Genomic DNA, 13,378 nt, shown 5'->3' with positions numbered 1-13,378 from the left:
CCTGTCTTAAAACAGTTGCACTGGCTGCCAGTATGTTTCCAGGCAAAATATAAAGTGCTGGTTATTACCTTTAGAGCCCTGAACGCCTTGGGTCCAGACTATCTTAGAGAGCACCTTCTTCTGTATGATCCCCATCACATGTTGAGGTCATCTGGAGAGCTTTGTCTCCAGTTACCACTGGCACATTTGATGGCGACTTGGAACCAGGCCTTCTCTGTAGCCTATGGAATGCACTCCCGGCAGATATCCACAGTCTCGATGTTGGCTTTTAAGAGAGCCCTAAAAACTTACTTGTTTGGTCTCCCTCCAAGGTTTTTGAATTGATTTAAAGTATTTTAATTGGTTTTAAATGGTTTTGCATTGTTTAAAAACTGTTTTTATATTGTTTTAAGCAGCGTGTCTTAAATGGTGTTTGTTACTTGTGCACCACTCAGATCCTTTGGATGGGGCAGTCTATAAATATAACAAATAATAAATAAATAAATAAATATTATGCACTGCAGTACATCATTTTGTAAACTGCCCAGAGAACTTGCATTTCGGGTGGTATAGAAATGTATTAAATAAATAAATAAATAAATAAATATAGTTTAGCATATCTCCTAAAAGCCATGTAGTACACCTGTTTTTGAGCAGTAGAATTTACCCTATGATTCCCCACTCAATATGACTTTATATGTACACAATTAAATGAGTGTTGCTTCATGTTGTTGCTCTGTTGTTCACACTTGACAAAATGTCTGAGAACAGATGGTGTCACTTAAGGATAAATGGCTTAGCCATAAATGTGAAGAAAAGCTGCCTTAAGGAAGATCTGCTTATATTTGCTTGTGTCTCCTTTCTCAGCTCACTAGTTCCAACAGGAATGGTAGTGCATGTCATCCCCCCCACCCACATGTGTGTCATGGAAAGTGGGATATAGCTTTTTTTAAAAGTATTGAGTAATATTGCCTTTCTATCTAAAAAGTAGATGTCCCCAATAAGATGTAATTAGTTGGGCAGGGTGCAGAGCATCTGTGCCTCTGGCTGGCCCACCCACCCGCCACTGCCCTTTTTTTGCCCCCTGCCTGCCCCCGCCGCTTTCTGATGGGCTGGCCTGCTTCTTCTCCCCTTGCCCCCTGCTTTCTGGCCGGCCAGCACACTTCTCTTCCCCACTTTTGGCCGGCCAGCTTCTTCCCCCCCCCCCCGCTTTCTGGCTGGGCAGCCCACTTCTTCTTCCCCCTGCCGGCCAGCTGCCCCCCACTTTCTGGCTGGTTGGCTTCTCTCCTCCCACCTGCCACTGCTTTCTGGCCGGCCAGCCACTGCCGCAGCCGCCATTTTCTTCCCTCCCACCTGTCATGTGGCTGTCCGGCAGCTCTCCAAACTCTCATGAGAACTGTCACACATGGGATTAGCCACGGGTATGCCCTAGAGAATTAAATATATAGAAGATAATGGTGAGCTCCTTGAAATATCCTGGGACCTTGCTAACATTTCTATTAACTGATCCTTGGTTAGGTAAATTGCTTATATGTCTCAAAGGCTTCAAACAACATTGTGCCATATTCCAGCCATCAAAATTGTTTAACCATTTTGGTTATCATCCATAGAAGTAGAATAGATTAGATTTGTGTTGTACAGTCAAAATAATGATTTTCTAGGGTTTCCCCCCAACTCGTTATTTGCTTCTTTATTCTAACACTTTTCCTTCTCTGATAGGTACCTCACAAACACAATCTTCTTTGATTTCTAAAGCTGCAGTACTTTTTGCACTTATTTGGAAGTAGGCCCCATTGAACACAGTGGTACTTAATTCTATAAATGTGCATAGGATTGGGTTGTAAATTCTCTCATCCTTTATTTGCATGTCACATTAGGCAGTTTGTCACATGCTCTTTCATGTTTCACCATTTTAGAATAAGTTTTCAGTTTGCTTTAATTATTATTATTATTATTACATTTATATCCCGCTCTTCCTCCAAGGAGCCCAAAGCGGTGTACTACATACTTGAGTTTCTTTCACAACAACCCTGTGAAGTAGGTTAGGCTGAGAGAGAAGTGACTGGCCCAGAGTCATGCAGCTAGTTTCATGGCTGAATGGGGATTTGAACTCTGGTCTCCCTGGTCCTAGTCCAGCACTCTAACCACTTCACCACACTGTCTCTCTCTCTTAATGGTGTGACATGGCTGCCATCCCCAATTGGGACACTTTAGGCATACTTCTGGTTCGCAATTTAACCTTGCAGGGTGCGTGTTTGAAGTGCTACCTCTTGTTTCAAGACCGCTGTGTTTATCTGAAGCTATTCCTGAAGACTGGGAGCAATGGACTGTGGCTGTGAGGAATGCTTTCCCCCCTAATTCAGATCAGAGCAATCTGGAAACTGCTGGCGATAACAGTATGCAGCCAACTAGCTCTAATCATAAGGTTGTTTTGCCCCAGATGTGAAAGTGAAGAGCAGAACTGTAGCAAACAAACCCCACTATCTCTTGCGTTTGCTTGCACAGATCAATGGCATCCTTCATAGACAACCTTGCAAGAGAGATAGTTTGGTAAAGATGTTGTGTAAAGAATTAAGCCAGTGCATTTTTCAGTTATGAAATGTGCATCTATATACATTTGGGTGTGTGTGTGTGTGTATATATATATATCTCAATTGGGGTGGTCGTGTGGGGGGAGCCACTGGTCATGAGATACAGTGCAGTCTGCATACACTATCAGATTTTGTTTTTCAGTTAGGAAATACAGACTTAACCACAATCAAAAAGGGTAATGCCTAAAACTGTTATTTTCAGACTCTACAAGAACAAGTAACGTGGGAGCACAGTGTCTTCCCTTATATCACCCCTTATATTATATCTTCCCTTATATTAGCTTGATGTTTTTATTGCTTGATGTTTTTACTGCTTTTATTGTATGTTTTAATTTTTGTAAACCGCCTTGGGGTTTCTTTTAACGAAAGGCGGTATAGAAATGTAAAAATAAATAAAAATAAAAATAAATCACTGCCTTGCTTAAGACAAGAAAGATAGTGCAATACACAGTGATTTAATAAGTGTGGTTGGCTTCTCAGAAGGGATATGTTTTCATCTCTTTTCCATACATGGAATAGAAACAACTCAATCTGGGCTCTCCAAGTACAGTTTTCTGTGGCTGATTGATCATCGGTCTTCAGTTGGTGAGCTGGGTTGTAATTTAATTAAAAGGGGTCACATCAGTGAAACAATCATATGTTATATGCTCAAGCTATGTCAAAAGGAGGAGAGATATGCAGAGATATATAGAAAACAAATGTGAGTCCCATGTTGCAGATTAGAATTAAAACTAGATTGCAGGTTTGAAATGGTTGAAGGCTACCTTCTTTAGGTTTTTAGCAAGGTAATACACTGACTTGCTTTAACAAATGGTTGCTAAGAGTTCTCTGCCTGTTGCTTAAAATCTCATGAGATAAATTGTTTTTGTTGCGATGGCACTTAAAAAAAACAATTTTATGTTCAAATTTGTTTGGTGGGCTGGCATTTTAAAGGTTTTGCCTGGGCATCAAAATATCTTTTGTGAACTAGAAGATAGTTTAGTCACTTTGAGTTTGTCAAATTTGCATAACTAAAAAGCAATGGAGATAAACATGATGTTCAGCAGTTCATTTACAGATGCAGAACCATGAGTGTTACCCTCGTTTGCTCCATGAACAGTGACGGGAACTGAAGAAAACAAGTTTGCTTCTTTCTAGAGCACATAAAAGGTACAGGGTATGGTCTGAGGGCACATTATATCATCTTGCTGGAGAAAAGAAAGGTTAGATTGGGTTAGCACTTAGATGGAGGACCATGAGTTTCATTATTGAAGATGACATGAATTAAATAAAAATACAATCCAGCCTTGGGACACCTCTATATGGGGTGATTGCTGCAGGAAATTCCATGTTTCATGCATATTTTTCTGAAGCACAGCATAAGCTGTGGACATAACACACGTACACTCATTTTCCCCCAGTAGCCTTGTACATATGTTTGGGAACAGACAAGGTCAACATTCACAGATGTATCGATGTGGGTGTTTTGTTTGCATTTTAGGTGTTTCCTGTAACAACGGCAATGTTTACAATTGCCTTCATAGGTACCTTTTCAGAAGAAAACGCACTTTGTTGAGACCTGTGCTCTAAGAACTGAAATGAACACATCAGTTCACCGCATTTAGATCAATGTTATCCACACCTAATGATGTTTGGTCACTGCTGCTGTTGATCAGATGTGGCCAAAAGCCTGTGTATCACAGCAGCTCACAATAGCCCCATTGTGTTGCAAGCAAAGAAACAGGAACTAAGCAACCACACACTTTACAAAATGTGCAGAAACGTAGACTGAAACCTTTCCTACCCTTCTTGGGAAGTGTGGATTCATCACACATTGCCCTTCTTGGGAAGTGTCAAATCAGGAGCTGGGGTGGGGCTTGCAGAATGTTCCAGAAATGGCTTGTGCTGTTGTCTCCAATTTGAGGATACTTGGGAAAGAAACCTTGGTGCAGAAGGAAGTTACCTGTTCCCTACCATCTTGCCTCTTTTTCAGTGCTATGGGGCAATATTCCTGTTCCCTGGCCAGTCTAGTAAGGTTGGGGCAGGAAGGAGGAGGAAGTTAGATAGGTGTGGTATTGTCTTGCTGAAATGCTAGTGCACAGAGCAAGGGGGTCTGTGCAACATCAGTACAGAGACTGGGACTCCAAGTCTATGATATCCACACTCTCACCATTGTCATAGCCATGCATTAACAGTACACAGTGGTGGTTGTGCTCAGACGAGAAAACTCAAATACTGGTGCCACTTAACTTGTATTATATCTGTGTGATTTGAATCCTAACTGTGCAAGTAGAGTTTGGAATTGGTTAACACATACACAGCAGACACTTATCAAGCAAGCCTGAAGATTTTTTTAAAGTAAAATGACACTTGAGTCTTACTGCCCAATCAAATGTCTGTTTGCAAGGAACTAAGCTAGAGACTTTAATTCTTGCTCTCAGTGAAGGTGTTTTGGCTGCAGTCAAAAGTGTGCTTTTGACTGTTCTTGGATAATAAGCAGACTTCTCATCTCTGCCTTTAATCTATCCATTCCACTGCCACTATGAACTGTACCAGAAACCAAACAGCCCAATTTGGTTTGATGCTCGCTTGTGGGAGCAACATTCTCATTAGAACGAATGATTTGCTGACCAGGTAGCTGAAAATGGAAGTTGACATACAGAACAAGAATGCACCAGTGAAGTGAGAGTGTAGCCTAACAGAACTTCCCCAACTGCCTACAGCAAGGAAGTGGCACTCACCTCCCTCCTGCTGCTCCTCATGGAAAGGGTGGTGTTTCTTCCCGTGAAGGAAGTGCTTTCATGCTTGGCACCCTGGAGGGCAGCCTCTCGAATGGAGTTACAAGCTGCCCCACTGCAGTTATACTAGACTGCTTTAATTTGCATGTTCTGTAGCACTGTTGACTGGTGAAACTCCATACCAGATCTGGTCTCTCTCCTTTCTGTAATCTGTAGGTAGTGGTGGTGCTGAAGGTGAAAAATAGTATATCTACCAGAACAAGTTCAATCTATCCACCTTAAAGCCCAGCTGTAATACCTTTCTGTACTAATGGACTGGTCACTTTTTTTCTGATCATATATGAATCCACACTTTTCTTTGAGAAATCACTGGAGTGCATTCCTAGCATTTGTTCCCTTTATCTACAGTAAACACTGAATGTGGTGCTTTGATCTAGGCAGTGCAAAGTGCAGAATTACTTGATTGGGAATAAGTGGAGATACATTACTATATTAAACATCTACATAGAGAAGCTAGTGATTAATGCAGGGCATAGGATTTGACCCCAGGAAATTGGGTTTTTAATGTAATTAGCTTCCAATGCTTATAAAGCATGACATGTCAGAAAGAGTTAGCCCAACTATAATCAGGAATAGAGACCCCAGACAACATGCTTCTGATTTTCCCAATGTTGCTGGTAAGGTCATGTCCCTGCCTACCAAGTGTATAGTACACACCACACTCTTTGTTACTGAGCATGGAGTATTATCCTCTAGCAGCTTTATTCCTTTTTTTAAAAAAGTGTCAGAACTGAGCAAGTGTGAAGGCCCTCAGGGGCACATTTTTTGAAGAGTACATGCCCTAATACAGGCTGTTGGCTCTAAACTAGCCAGACTTGTGCGTTCCATTGAACGTTGTCACATTTTCTCAGTTGTATGACACCATGGACTACAATGGGTTTTTTAAATATGCCTTAAGAATACATTGTAAGGTCTCAAAATGTTTGCTTCAGCTTTACCTTTCTGATGCTTATTGGAAATAAGTGAACTATCTTGCGATTTTTAAATCAGCAGGCCAAAGGACAGACTCAGAAAGATAGCTGTATTCTCAGTTATGTTCCTGCTTTACTCAATTTGTCTTGCAATTTTGCAATGTTGGATAAATGTCATCCCTATCACAGGAGGAAAACCAAACCCAAGCCTTAAATTAAAGGGTATCTGTAAAGGTTGTTCGATTTTTAGGTATCTATATGGGAGTTCTATTTCTTTCATATTTCTCAAAGAAAGCATGGAGCAAGAAAAGTTGTTCAGTGAAAGATCTGTACTCTTGGTGTGACAGGACCATTTCAGTGTTAGTACAAACTAATTTTTTTAAAAAGGAAGCAACTAGGCAGCAAAGGGAGCAGAGGTAGTAGCACAGTGTCCTCTGTTCTTTTTGGCTTTAGCCCTGGAAACAATTGAAGGCCCTCTAGAGGCTGGTGAAATCTGACCCAGGGAAGGAGAGATATTTTGGAAATAAAGGGCAATCATTAGACTTGTTAGTTAAATTACATGATTTTAAATAGTGTCTCTAAAATAGATTGGAACTGCTCCTTCAGGAGTTCAGCTGTGACTGTTAAGTGACAGTGGCTTCCTCCACTTCACCTCAAAACTACTCGATTTCAGTCGGCTTTTACCACCCTCCAGTCTTGTTCCTCATAAGGAGGAGTGGCTACTGAATCCCTTGTAAAGGCCCGAGGCAACAGAAGCAGCACCTGCTGATAGTCTGCCTGAACTTCAGTTGCATGAGCTAGAATATCAATTTCAGTCTCCCAAGTGCTGGGGAAAACTCGGTCTATGAAGTTCCCGCCAGTCATTCAACTATTAAACACAAAGCTTCAGGCATGATGTAAGCAAGTAGGTTCTGACCAAAACAAAAAGTGTCACTTGCAAAAACAATGGTAACAGTCTCTGGGCAGAACAAACACAAGTGCTTAAAGAAAAAATATGTAGGAGTAGTATGTTTACAGTATCTTCAGGTTAATAATTCAGTTACAACAATGAAACAAGCAAAATTTTAAAGAATCTCTTTTACTGGCACAACACATAGGAGGGTGATTGGGGGAGAACTGAGTTATATGAACAGCTGTAATCCTAAGCTTATGGTCTTCACTAGCCGCATCTCCACTCCTACATAATCTTTATTGCCACCACATATGCATGCTATCATTCCTCAATTTCCTTTGACAAATCATTTTCCAGTCATTTTAATGTATTGGTGTAAAATAAGCCAAACATTATTGCAACTCAGTCAATACAACCTTCACACTGTAGGAGAGAACAGTGAACGGTTCAGCAGTACTGATGTCAATCACGTGAACCAATGGGCAAGCACTCTTGCTCTGTTAGGGAAATGAAACTCTTTTAAAAACGTTCTGCTTCACATAGGACCCCCAAAAATCACAACACTAGCTAATGGTGAGCTACTTAATGTTATTCACGGGTTCCCTTCCACAGTGGTGGTGGGGGAAGACAGCAAAGCAGATCTGCAGATGGAGCATTAGGGCAATGGGAATTGGGATATTAGGTTCCCAGATTGCCTAAAATTGGCTGAAAGTCACTGTCCCCCCGCAAAGCCCTACCGTGTTCCATAGTAGTCCATGGTACCAAAAATAGTGGGTTTTACCCCTTTTAAAAAAAGGTGAGCCATAAAATGGCTCCTGAACACAAAATGGCAGCTGGAAATCACAAAATGCCACCCCTGATCCATGGATAACCCTCCCCCCCCCAATTAATTACCCGAACGTGGATACACGAAACCATGGGTGCTGGGCCCGTGATTAATTATATACTCCTGTATTACTAAAAATGCTCTGAAATTTAGGAGAAATCCTCATTCTGCAGGTGCACAGAAGCATGTTTTATTGGATGAAACTCAACTTCTTTTAAAAGTCAATTTCTAACCCTTATAGTTTTAAGATATGCTGCCGAAGGCTCAGAAGCCAGGTGGGTGGCTGAATAAGATGCCAAGCAGTTTGGGGCTGGAGTGTCAGTACCTTGCTCTTCTTCCTGCTAGCAAAGCAAGAATTGTGCATCATTTGCATGGTTTGTACAGGCTACAAAAGCCATCTTTCCTTACACAGAACTTGGATGACATGGGTTCGGAATTAAGTTTTTCAAAAGCTCAATATACATGCTTAAATTTGCAATGTATGGCTGGTACAGTTAAGTGTCTGGCCTGTGCAGCATCAAAAATATTAGATACAGCCTTCCCGACTCATTGGTTTCAGATGAGCATTGACTCAATACTTCATGATAATCTTTATTAGCAGCTGGCTTGGAGAAATTTCTCCAAACTGGCTCCCAACCTGCTCTTTAAGCACAGCACCCTCAAATCAGGGGGACAAGATGACCTCCCAGAAAGCACCCACTAGGTGCTTTGTGGAGGGATTACTCCCCCCCCCCCCCATTTTTGGTTGCAGTCCTTAAAAATCATCCTGGAGAGCATCTCTCCAAGCCACAGGGCTGCTTTTGTCCCGATATTACTATTGCAAGTAGAAGGATTTCTGATAGGACAGTAGGGGTTTTCGTTGGAATTCCAACTATTGGGGCTCCCTGCTATCTTATCAGAAATTGTTCCAGATAGTGGGAATATCAACCCAATATTCCTATCAGACCGATAGGATTACAGACCCAAGTGTAATGTGTCTTTATATATTTGGCATACTGTCCAACCACCCATAGAAATTAGCACAATGGCCAATTTATCTTAAAGAAAAACTCAGAGGCAGATCAAAATAATTACGTTTTTCTTAAATTAAAAATGTATGTACAGATTGCATATTAGAATGAGCACCAATATCACAGTTTTGGAGTATCACTAGCTTGCAGAAGGTTTCTCTTGGTGAAAGCAGTGATGAACTGTATATACTCACCTTTGCTCCGTCAGTGTACAAGAACTAAGATCTTTTTGCTCTCAATTCATTCCAGTGTCTGGACCATTATTTCCTTGCTTTACAAATTACAGAAGAGCTGTCACTGCAGTCTGATTTATTGGTTTTAGGCAGTATCTGGGTGTTGAATAGCCCTCATTTGCCAGTGAGCTAGTTTGGGGCTTTTGATAGCCAGTACTATAGTCCACTGTGGCTAAGTTATTACCACCTTTTGGCTTATCATAGTCTTTCTGACTTTGTGGTATTTGATAGTTTCCATTCCCAGCATCAGTCTGGCATAAGGCAGAGAAACTGCCTGTAGAAAGAGTATATTTATGAGTAGAAGAAACTGTAGGGATGTTATAGCAATTCTCAGAAGAAACAGCATTTTCTCTTCCTACATGTCGCTCTATAATGGGAGTGGCATATTCAGGCTCCTGATTGGTCAAAGGCAGAGCATAATCATGGCGATTAGGTCTTTGTGGACAGTGGTAATGGTTCCCAGTCTCCGTGCTGCCTTTCATCTCATCCTCTGTGTCCGCTGGTCTAAAAGTGGATCCCTTTCGGGTCACTGTCTCAGTTCCTATCATGAGAGGTTGTTGATAATCTAGGGGAGGAAAAGCCAAATATGAAATTCAGCTCAGGCTTGAAGCTTAATTAGCTTAATTCACACCAAATGCTGGATAAGGTGAATTCATAGCAATCTGCCTTGTTACAGTCCTTCTGGAATGTTTCCCATGGCTTATGGAGGAAAAAATGTAAACAATTTAGCCTTTGATAGAATCAGGAATCACCCCTCACCAACAATCCAGCTTTCAGTGTGTCACATTTCAAAAACGGGGGCACTGACTGCACTGAATGCCCAAGCATCATTTCTTCGGGCTCGGTACAAACTTGTAATACCCCTGCATCCCCACAGGTAGAGAGGTGCCTAGGCTCAACTTTGGATATTCTGAAGAAGCATGGGCAGAGACAGCTCACTTTCCCTCTCTACGTGCTTGTTTAGATCATTTAAAGCCTCTCCATCTCCAGAGCATGGCTGAGATCACCCACCTTTACAGACCAAGTCTAACTGAAGTGGTAAGATTGTAATTTTAACACCTCCCAATGACTGCTGCTTGACATTCTCATTTACAAAGTTGTTGCAGTGAGTGCATTCTTACTCATCTTCTGGAATTTTCTGGTTAAATAATTTTAGCTTGTTTTCATTTCAGGGACTGTGATGTCCAGGCTGGTTCAAATAATAAAAACTAGTTAAGTACAAGGTTTACAGAGGTGTCAACAAGATCTCCAGCAGGTCACTGGGTCATATCAGGAGTTGGTCTCACAAACTGCTACAAGGCAACCTATTTCAAAAGCCATTAGTCACAGGTTATGGAGAAAAAACAAGCCCCGTTTTGACAATCTAGCGCAGCATCACAGCAGCCCGTTCCAGCCAAAACTTTTATCCACCACTGCTGTCACAGTAGTATTCAGAAATCTTTTCCTATTATTTCATAACTTGATGGGCTGGGTGCAGAGCATCTGCGCCTCTAGTTTTCGTCCCCTCGTTCTCAGCCTCACCACCCCAGATGTTTTTTCCTCTGGCTGGCTGCCAGGCCAACTGCTTTTTCTGCACCACCACCACTTTCTTCACACACACCCCACCCTGCCACTGCCTCGCTTTCCCTGGTGCTGCTCTCTCACCCATCCGTCCACTTCTGCCCATTTGTCCCCCCTTCCCCCCCACCGGCCTGGCAGCTCGCTTGCGAACTCTCGCAAGAGCTGCCACACATGGGATTAGCAATGGGTACGTGAGAGAGAGAGAGAGAGAGATTATATAGATGGACATTTGGATGGGGTGAGGGGATTGGGGGTGGGGGAGCAAAGAACCAAATGCTCCAAGATTGCTGGCAGCAGTTTAATATAAACACATTAAGAGAAAGGAAGAAAAAGAATGTAACACAGGAAATTTCAGAAGAAAGGTACAAAGTTGGGCACATGTTCTGACAAATCAAGTTGCAGATGAGTTCCTCTTGTGTGCTACAACCCATGCACGTTAGAGAATAGCTTTACTCTAAACAAGTGCTTTACCTCCATTACAGTGGAAATAAAAATAACTTTCACGAGTTATGAATGGACATAGATGGAAGTGTTTCCTACCCAGCTATATTCTACATAATGCCCAGTTTCAAATGAGACTAAAATTACCTGCCATCTCTCTTGTGACCAGATCTAGCTTTTGAGGCGTATCCTTCTCATTATTATAACTGATGGTGAATTCAGTAGACTGATGTCTGACAAAAGGCCGTTTGATTTGTTTCCAGCAACCTAAAACAAAACCTACATTTTAATTCATTTGAAAACAGAAGATATAAAACTGACGTTTAAGTGATGGAGTGGGAATGGACCAATAAGTTATTTCTACCTTTTGTAGAAAAAGGTACACCGACTAGAAGGATGCAATTTCACTTTTGGGTTGGGGGAACGATATGCAAAACAATTAAGTGTCCATTTTTAAGAACTCTCTACATGTTGACTTGCACAGCGATTTTAACACATTTACTGAAAACGTCCCATTCATTTCAGTGATCAATTATACATCAGCAGCATTATATGAGCTCAAACCAGAGTACCTATAGATCATGTTTTGTTATTGATATAGTAACCTAAGACACATCTTTTTGGTGCATAGGAAATGCCTCTCTCAAAGCTGCTTGCCTGATCATATCCCACAACTATTCTCAGCAACAGCAGCCTACTGTTGAGGTTTTTGGAGCAAATCAGAGTTTGCCAAGCTTCTCATGAAAGCAATTCTACAAGCAGGGAACAGGAGTGGTTTGACCCTTTCCAGATGGAATCCCACAAGATGTAATCACACATTTACATGAGTAATATGTGAACCAAGCTCCACAAGGATTCAGGCACAGACACGCCAAGGATCAGGCTAGAAGTATTGCCACAATCACAGATGGTACTGGCTGTCACCTGCTTCCAGGAATGAAAGGAATGGCCTCTTGTACTAGCACAGCTCTCCTGTTCAGCATCTGCCAATGGTGTACTGCCACAAAGGTTTAGATGGAGCCTGATGAAAGGAGGTGGGCTGTAGCTCCGGGTTTGGACAACCATGTAAGCACTAGTATAGTACTCCTGGTAGAGTCACTCCTACTGCACGCAAATTCCTAGTACAACAGTATTTTTTGCTCTCTCTAATCCTTGTCACACTATACAGACGAAAACATTATTTGAACCAACCTGTTTTTCCTTTGTCACATGAGCCATAAGCAACTCCTTTCTTTCCTCTCCTATGGGGAAAAACAAGGGCAATGGAACTTAGCCAGAGGCAGTGGAATTGTTCATTGAGTCAGTTATTATAGAACCCAAATGGCACATCAAGCAACTTCCCTGGGTTTCAGGGACTGCTCTTGGCCACCCAAGGCACTAGCCGACCCCACACAGAGCATCTGTGCGCTCTTTGGGGCCAGCAGTTACCTCTTCCCCCCCCACCTTCTGCCCCAGTCTCCACTTCCTGACCACAGCCGGCCTGTGCCGGGCCCAGCCGTCTCTCCTCCCCACCGCCACTTCTGCCCCCCCTTTCTTTCCCCCGTCCTGGGCCTGGCCTCTGTGGCTGGGCCCGCTGCAGCTGCGGCAACCAATCCGCCTGGGGGCACCTCAGCCTATCAGGCACTCCTGCCGCCCAGCCAATCAGCTGGGTGCCGGGACGCATATTCTAAAGGCACACCCAGGAGGATTAAATATATAGATGCTGAAAACTAAACCTAAAACTTGATATGGGCAATAGCTCCGGGTACAAATGTAGTTTTTAGGTTCTGCTCCTAACAGATTCTCCATTGTACCATAAAGCCACTGAAAGGAACATTCCCTTGAAGGGGACAAGCATGACTTGTCCCCTTAGCTAAGCAGGGTCTGCCCTGGTTGCATTTGAATGGGAGACCACATGTGAGCACTGTAAGATATTCCCCTCAGGGGATGGAGCTGCTCTGGGAAGAGCAGAAGGTTCCAAGTTCCCTCCCGGGCTTCTCCAAGATAGGGCTGAGAGAAATTCCTGCCTGCAACCTTGGAGAAGCCACTGCCAGTCTGTGTAGACAATACTGAGCTAGATAGACCAACGGTCTGACTCTGTATACGGCAGCTTCCTATGTTCCCCATGTTTATCATTGAATGACTTTCCTCAGCTAAGTGATCTGTCAGTTACTCTTGA

At 42.5% G+C, this 13,378-nt stretch overlaps 1 protein-coding gene across 4 annotated transcripts in view; it reads right to left on the bottom strand.

Annotated features, from left to right (window-relative positions):
* Window positions 1–9,037: 9,037 nt before the first annotated feature.
* The window catches only part of DCBLD1 (discoidin, CUB and LCCL domain containing 1), a 50,253-nt gene continuing 45,912 nt past the window's right edge, over window positions 9,038–13,378 (bottom strand). For 3 of the 4 annotated variants that reach the window (XM_053275259.1, XM_053275328.1, XM_053275415.1), the window contains 3 exons: window positions 12,412–12,461; window positions 11,368–11,487; window positions 9,038–9,784 (listed from right to left, as the gene is read on the bottom strand). In XM_053275259.1, the coding sequence (XP_053131234.1) occupies window positions 9,267–9,784; window positions 11,368–11,487; window positions 12,412–12,461 (688 nt within the window). In that variant the 3' untranslated portion in view covers window positions 9,038–9,266. The remainder of the gene's footprint in view (window positions 9,785–11,367; window positions 11,488–12,411; window positions 12,462–13,378) is intronic. The other variant, XM_053275509.1, reaches the window with a different exon arrangement.

The sequence above is a fragment of the Hemicordylus capensis genome, chromosome 1 (assembly GCF_027244095.1).
Source record: "Hemicordylus capensis ecotype Gifberg chromosome 1, rHemCap1.1.pri, whole genome shotgun sequence".
Classification (NCBI taxonomy): Eukaryota; Metazoa; Chordata; class Lepidosauria; order Squamata; family Cordylidae; genus Hemicordylus; species Hemicordylus capensis.
This window is presented reverse-complemented; position numbering and strand designations above follow the sequence as displayed.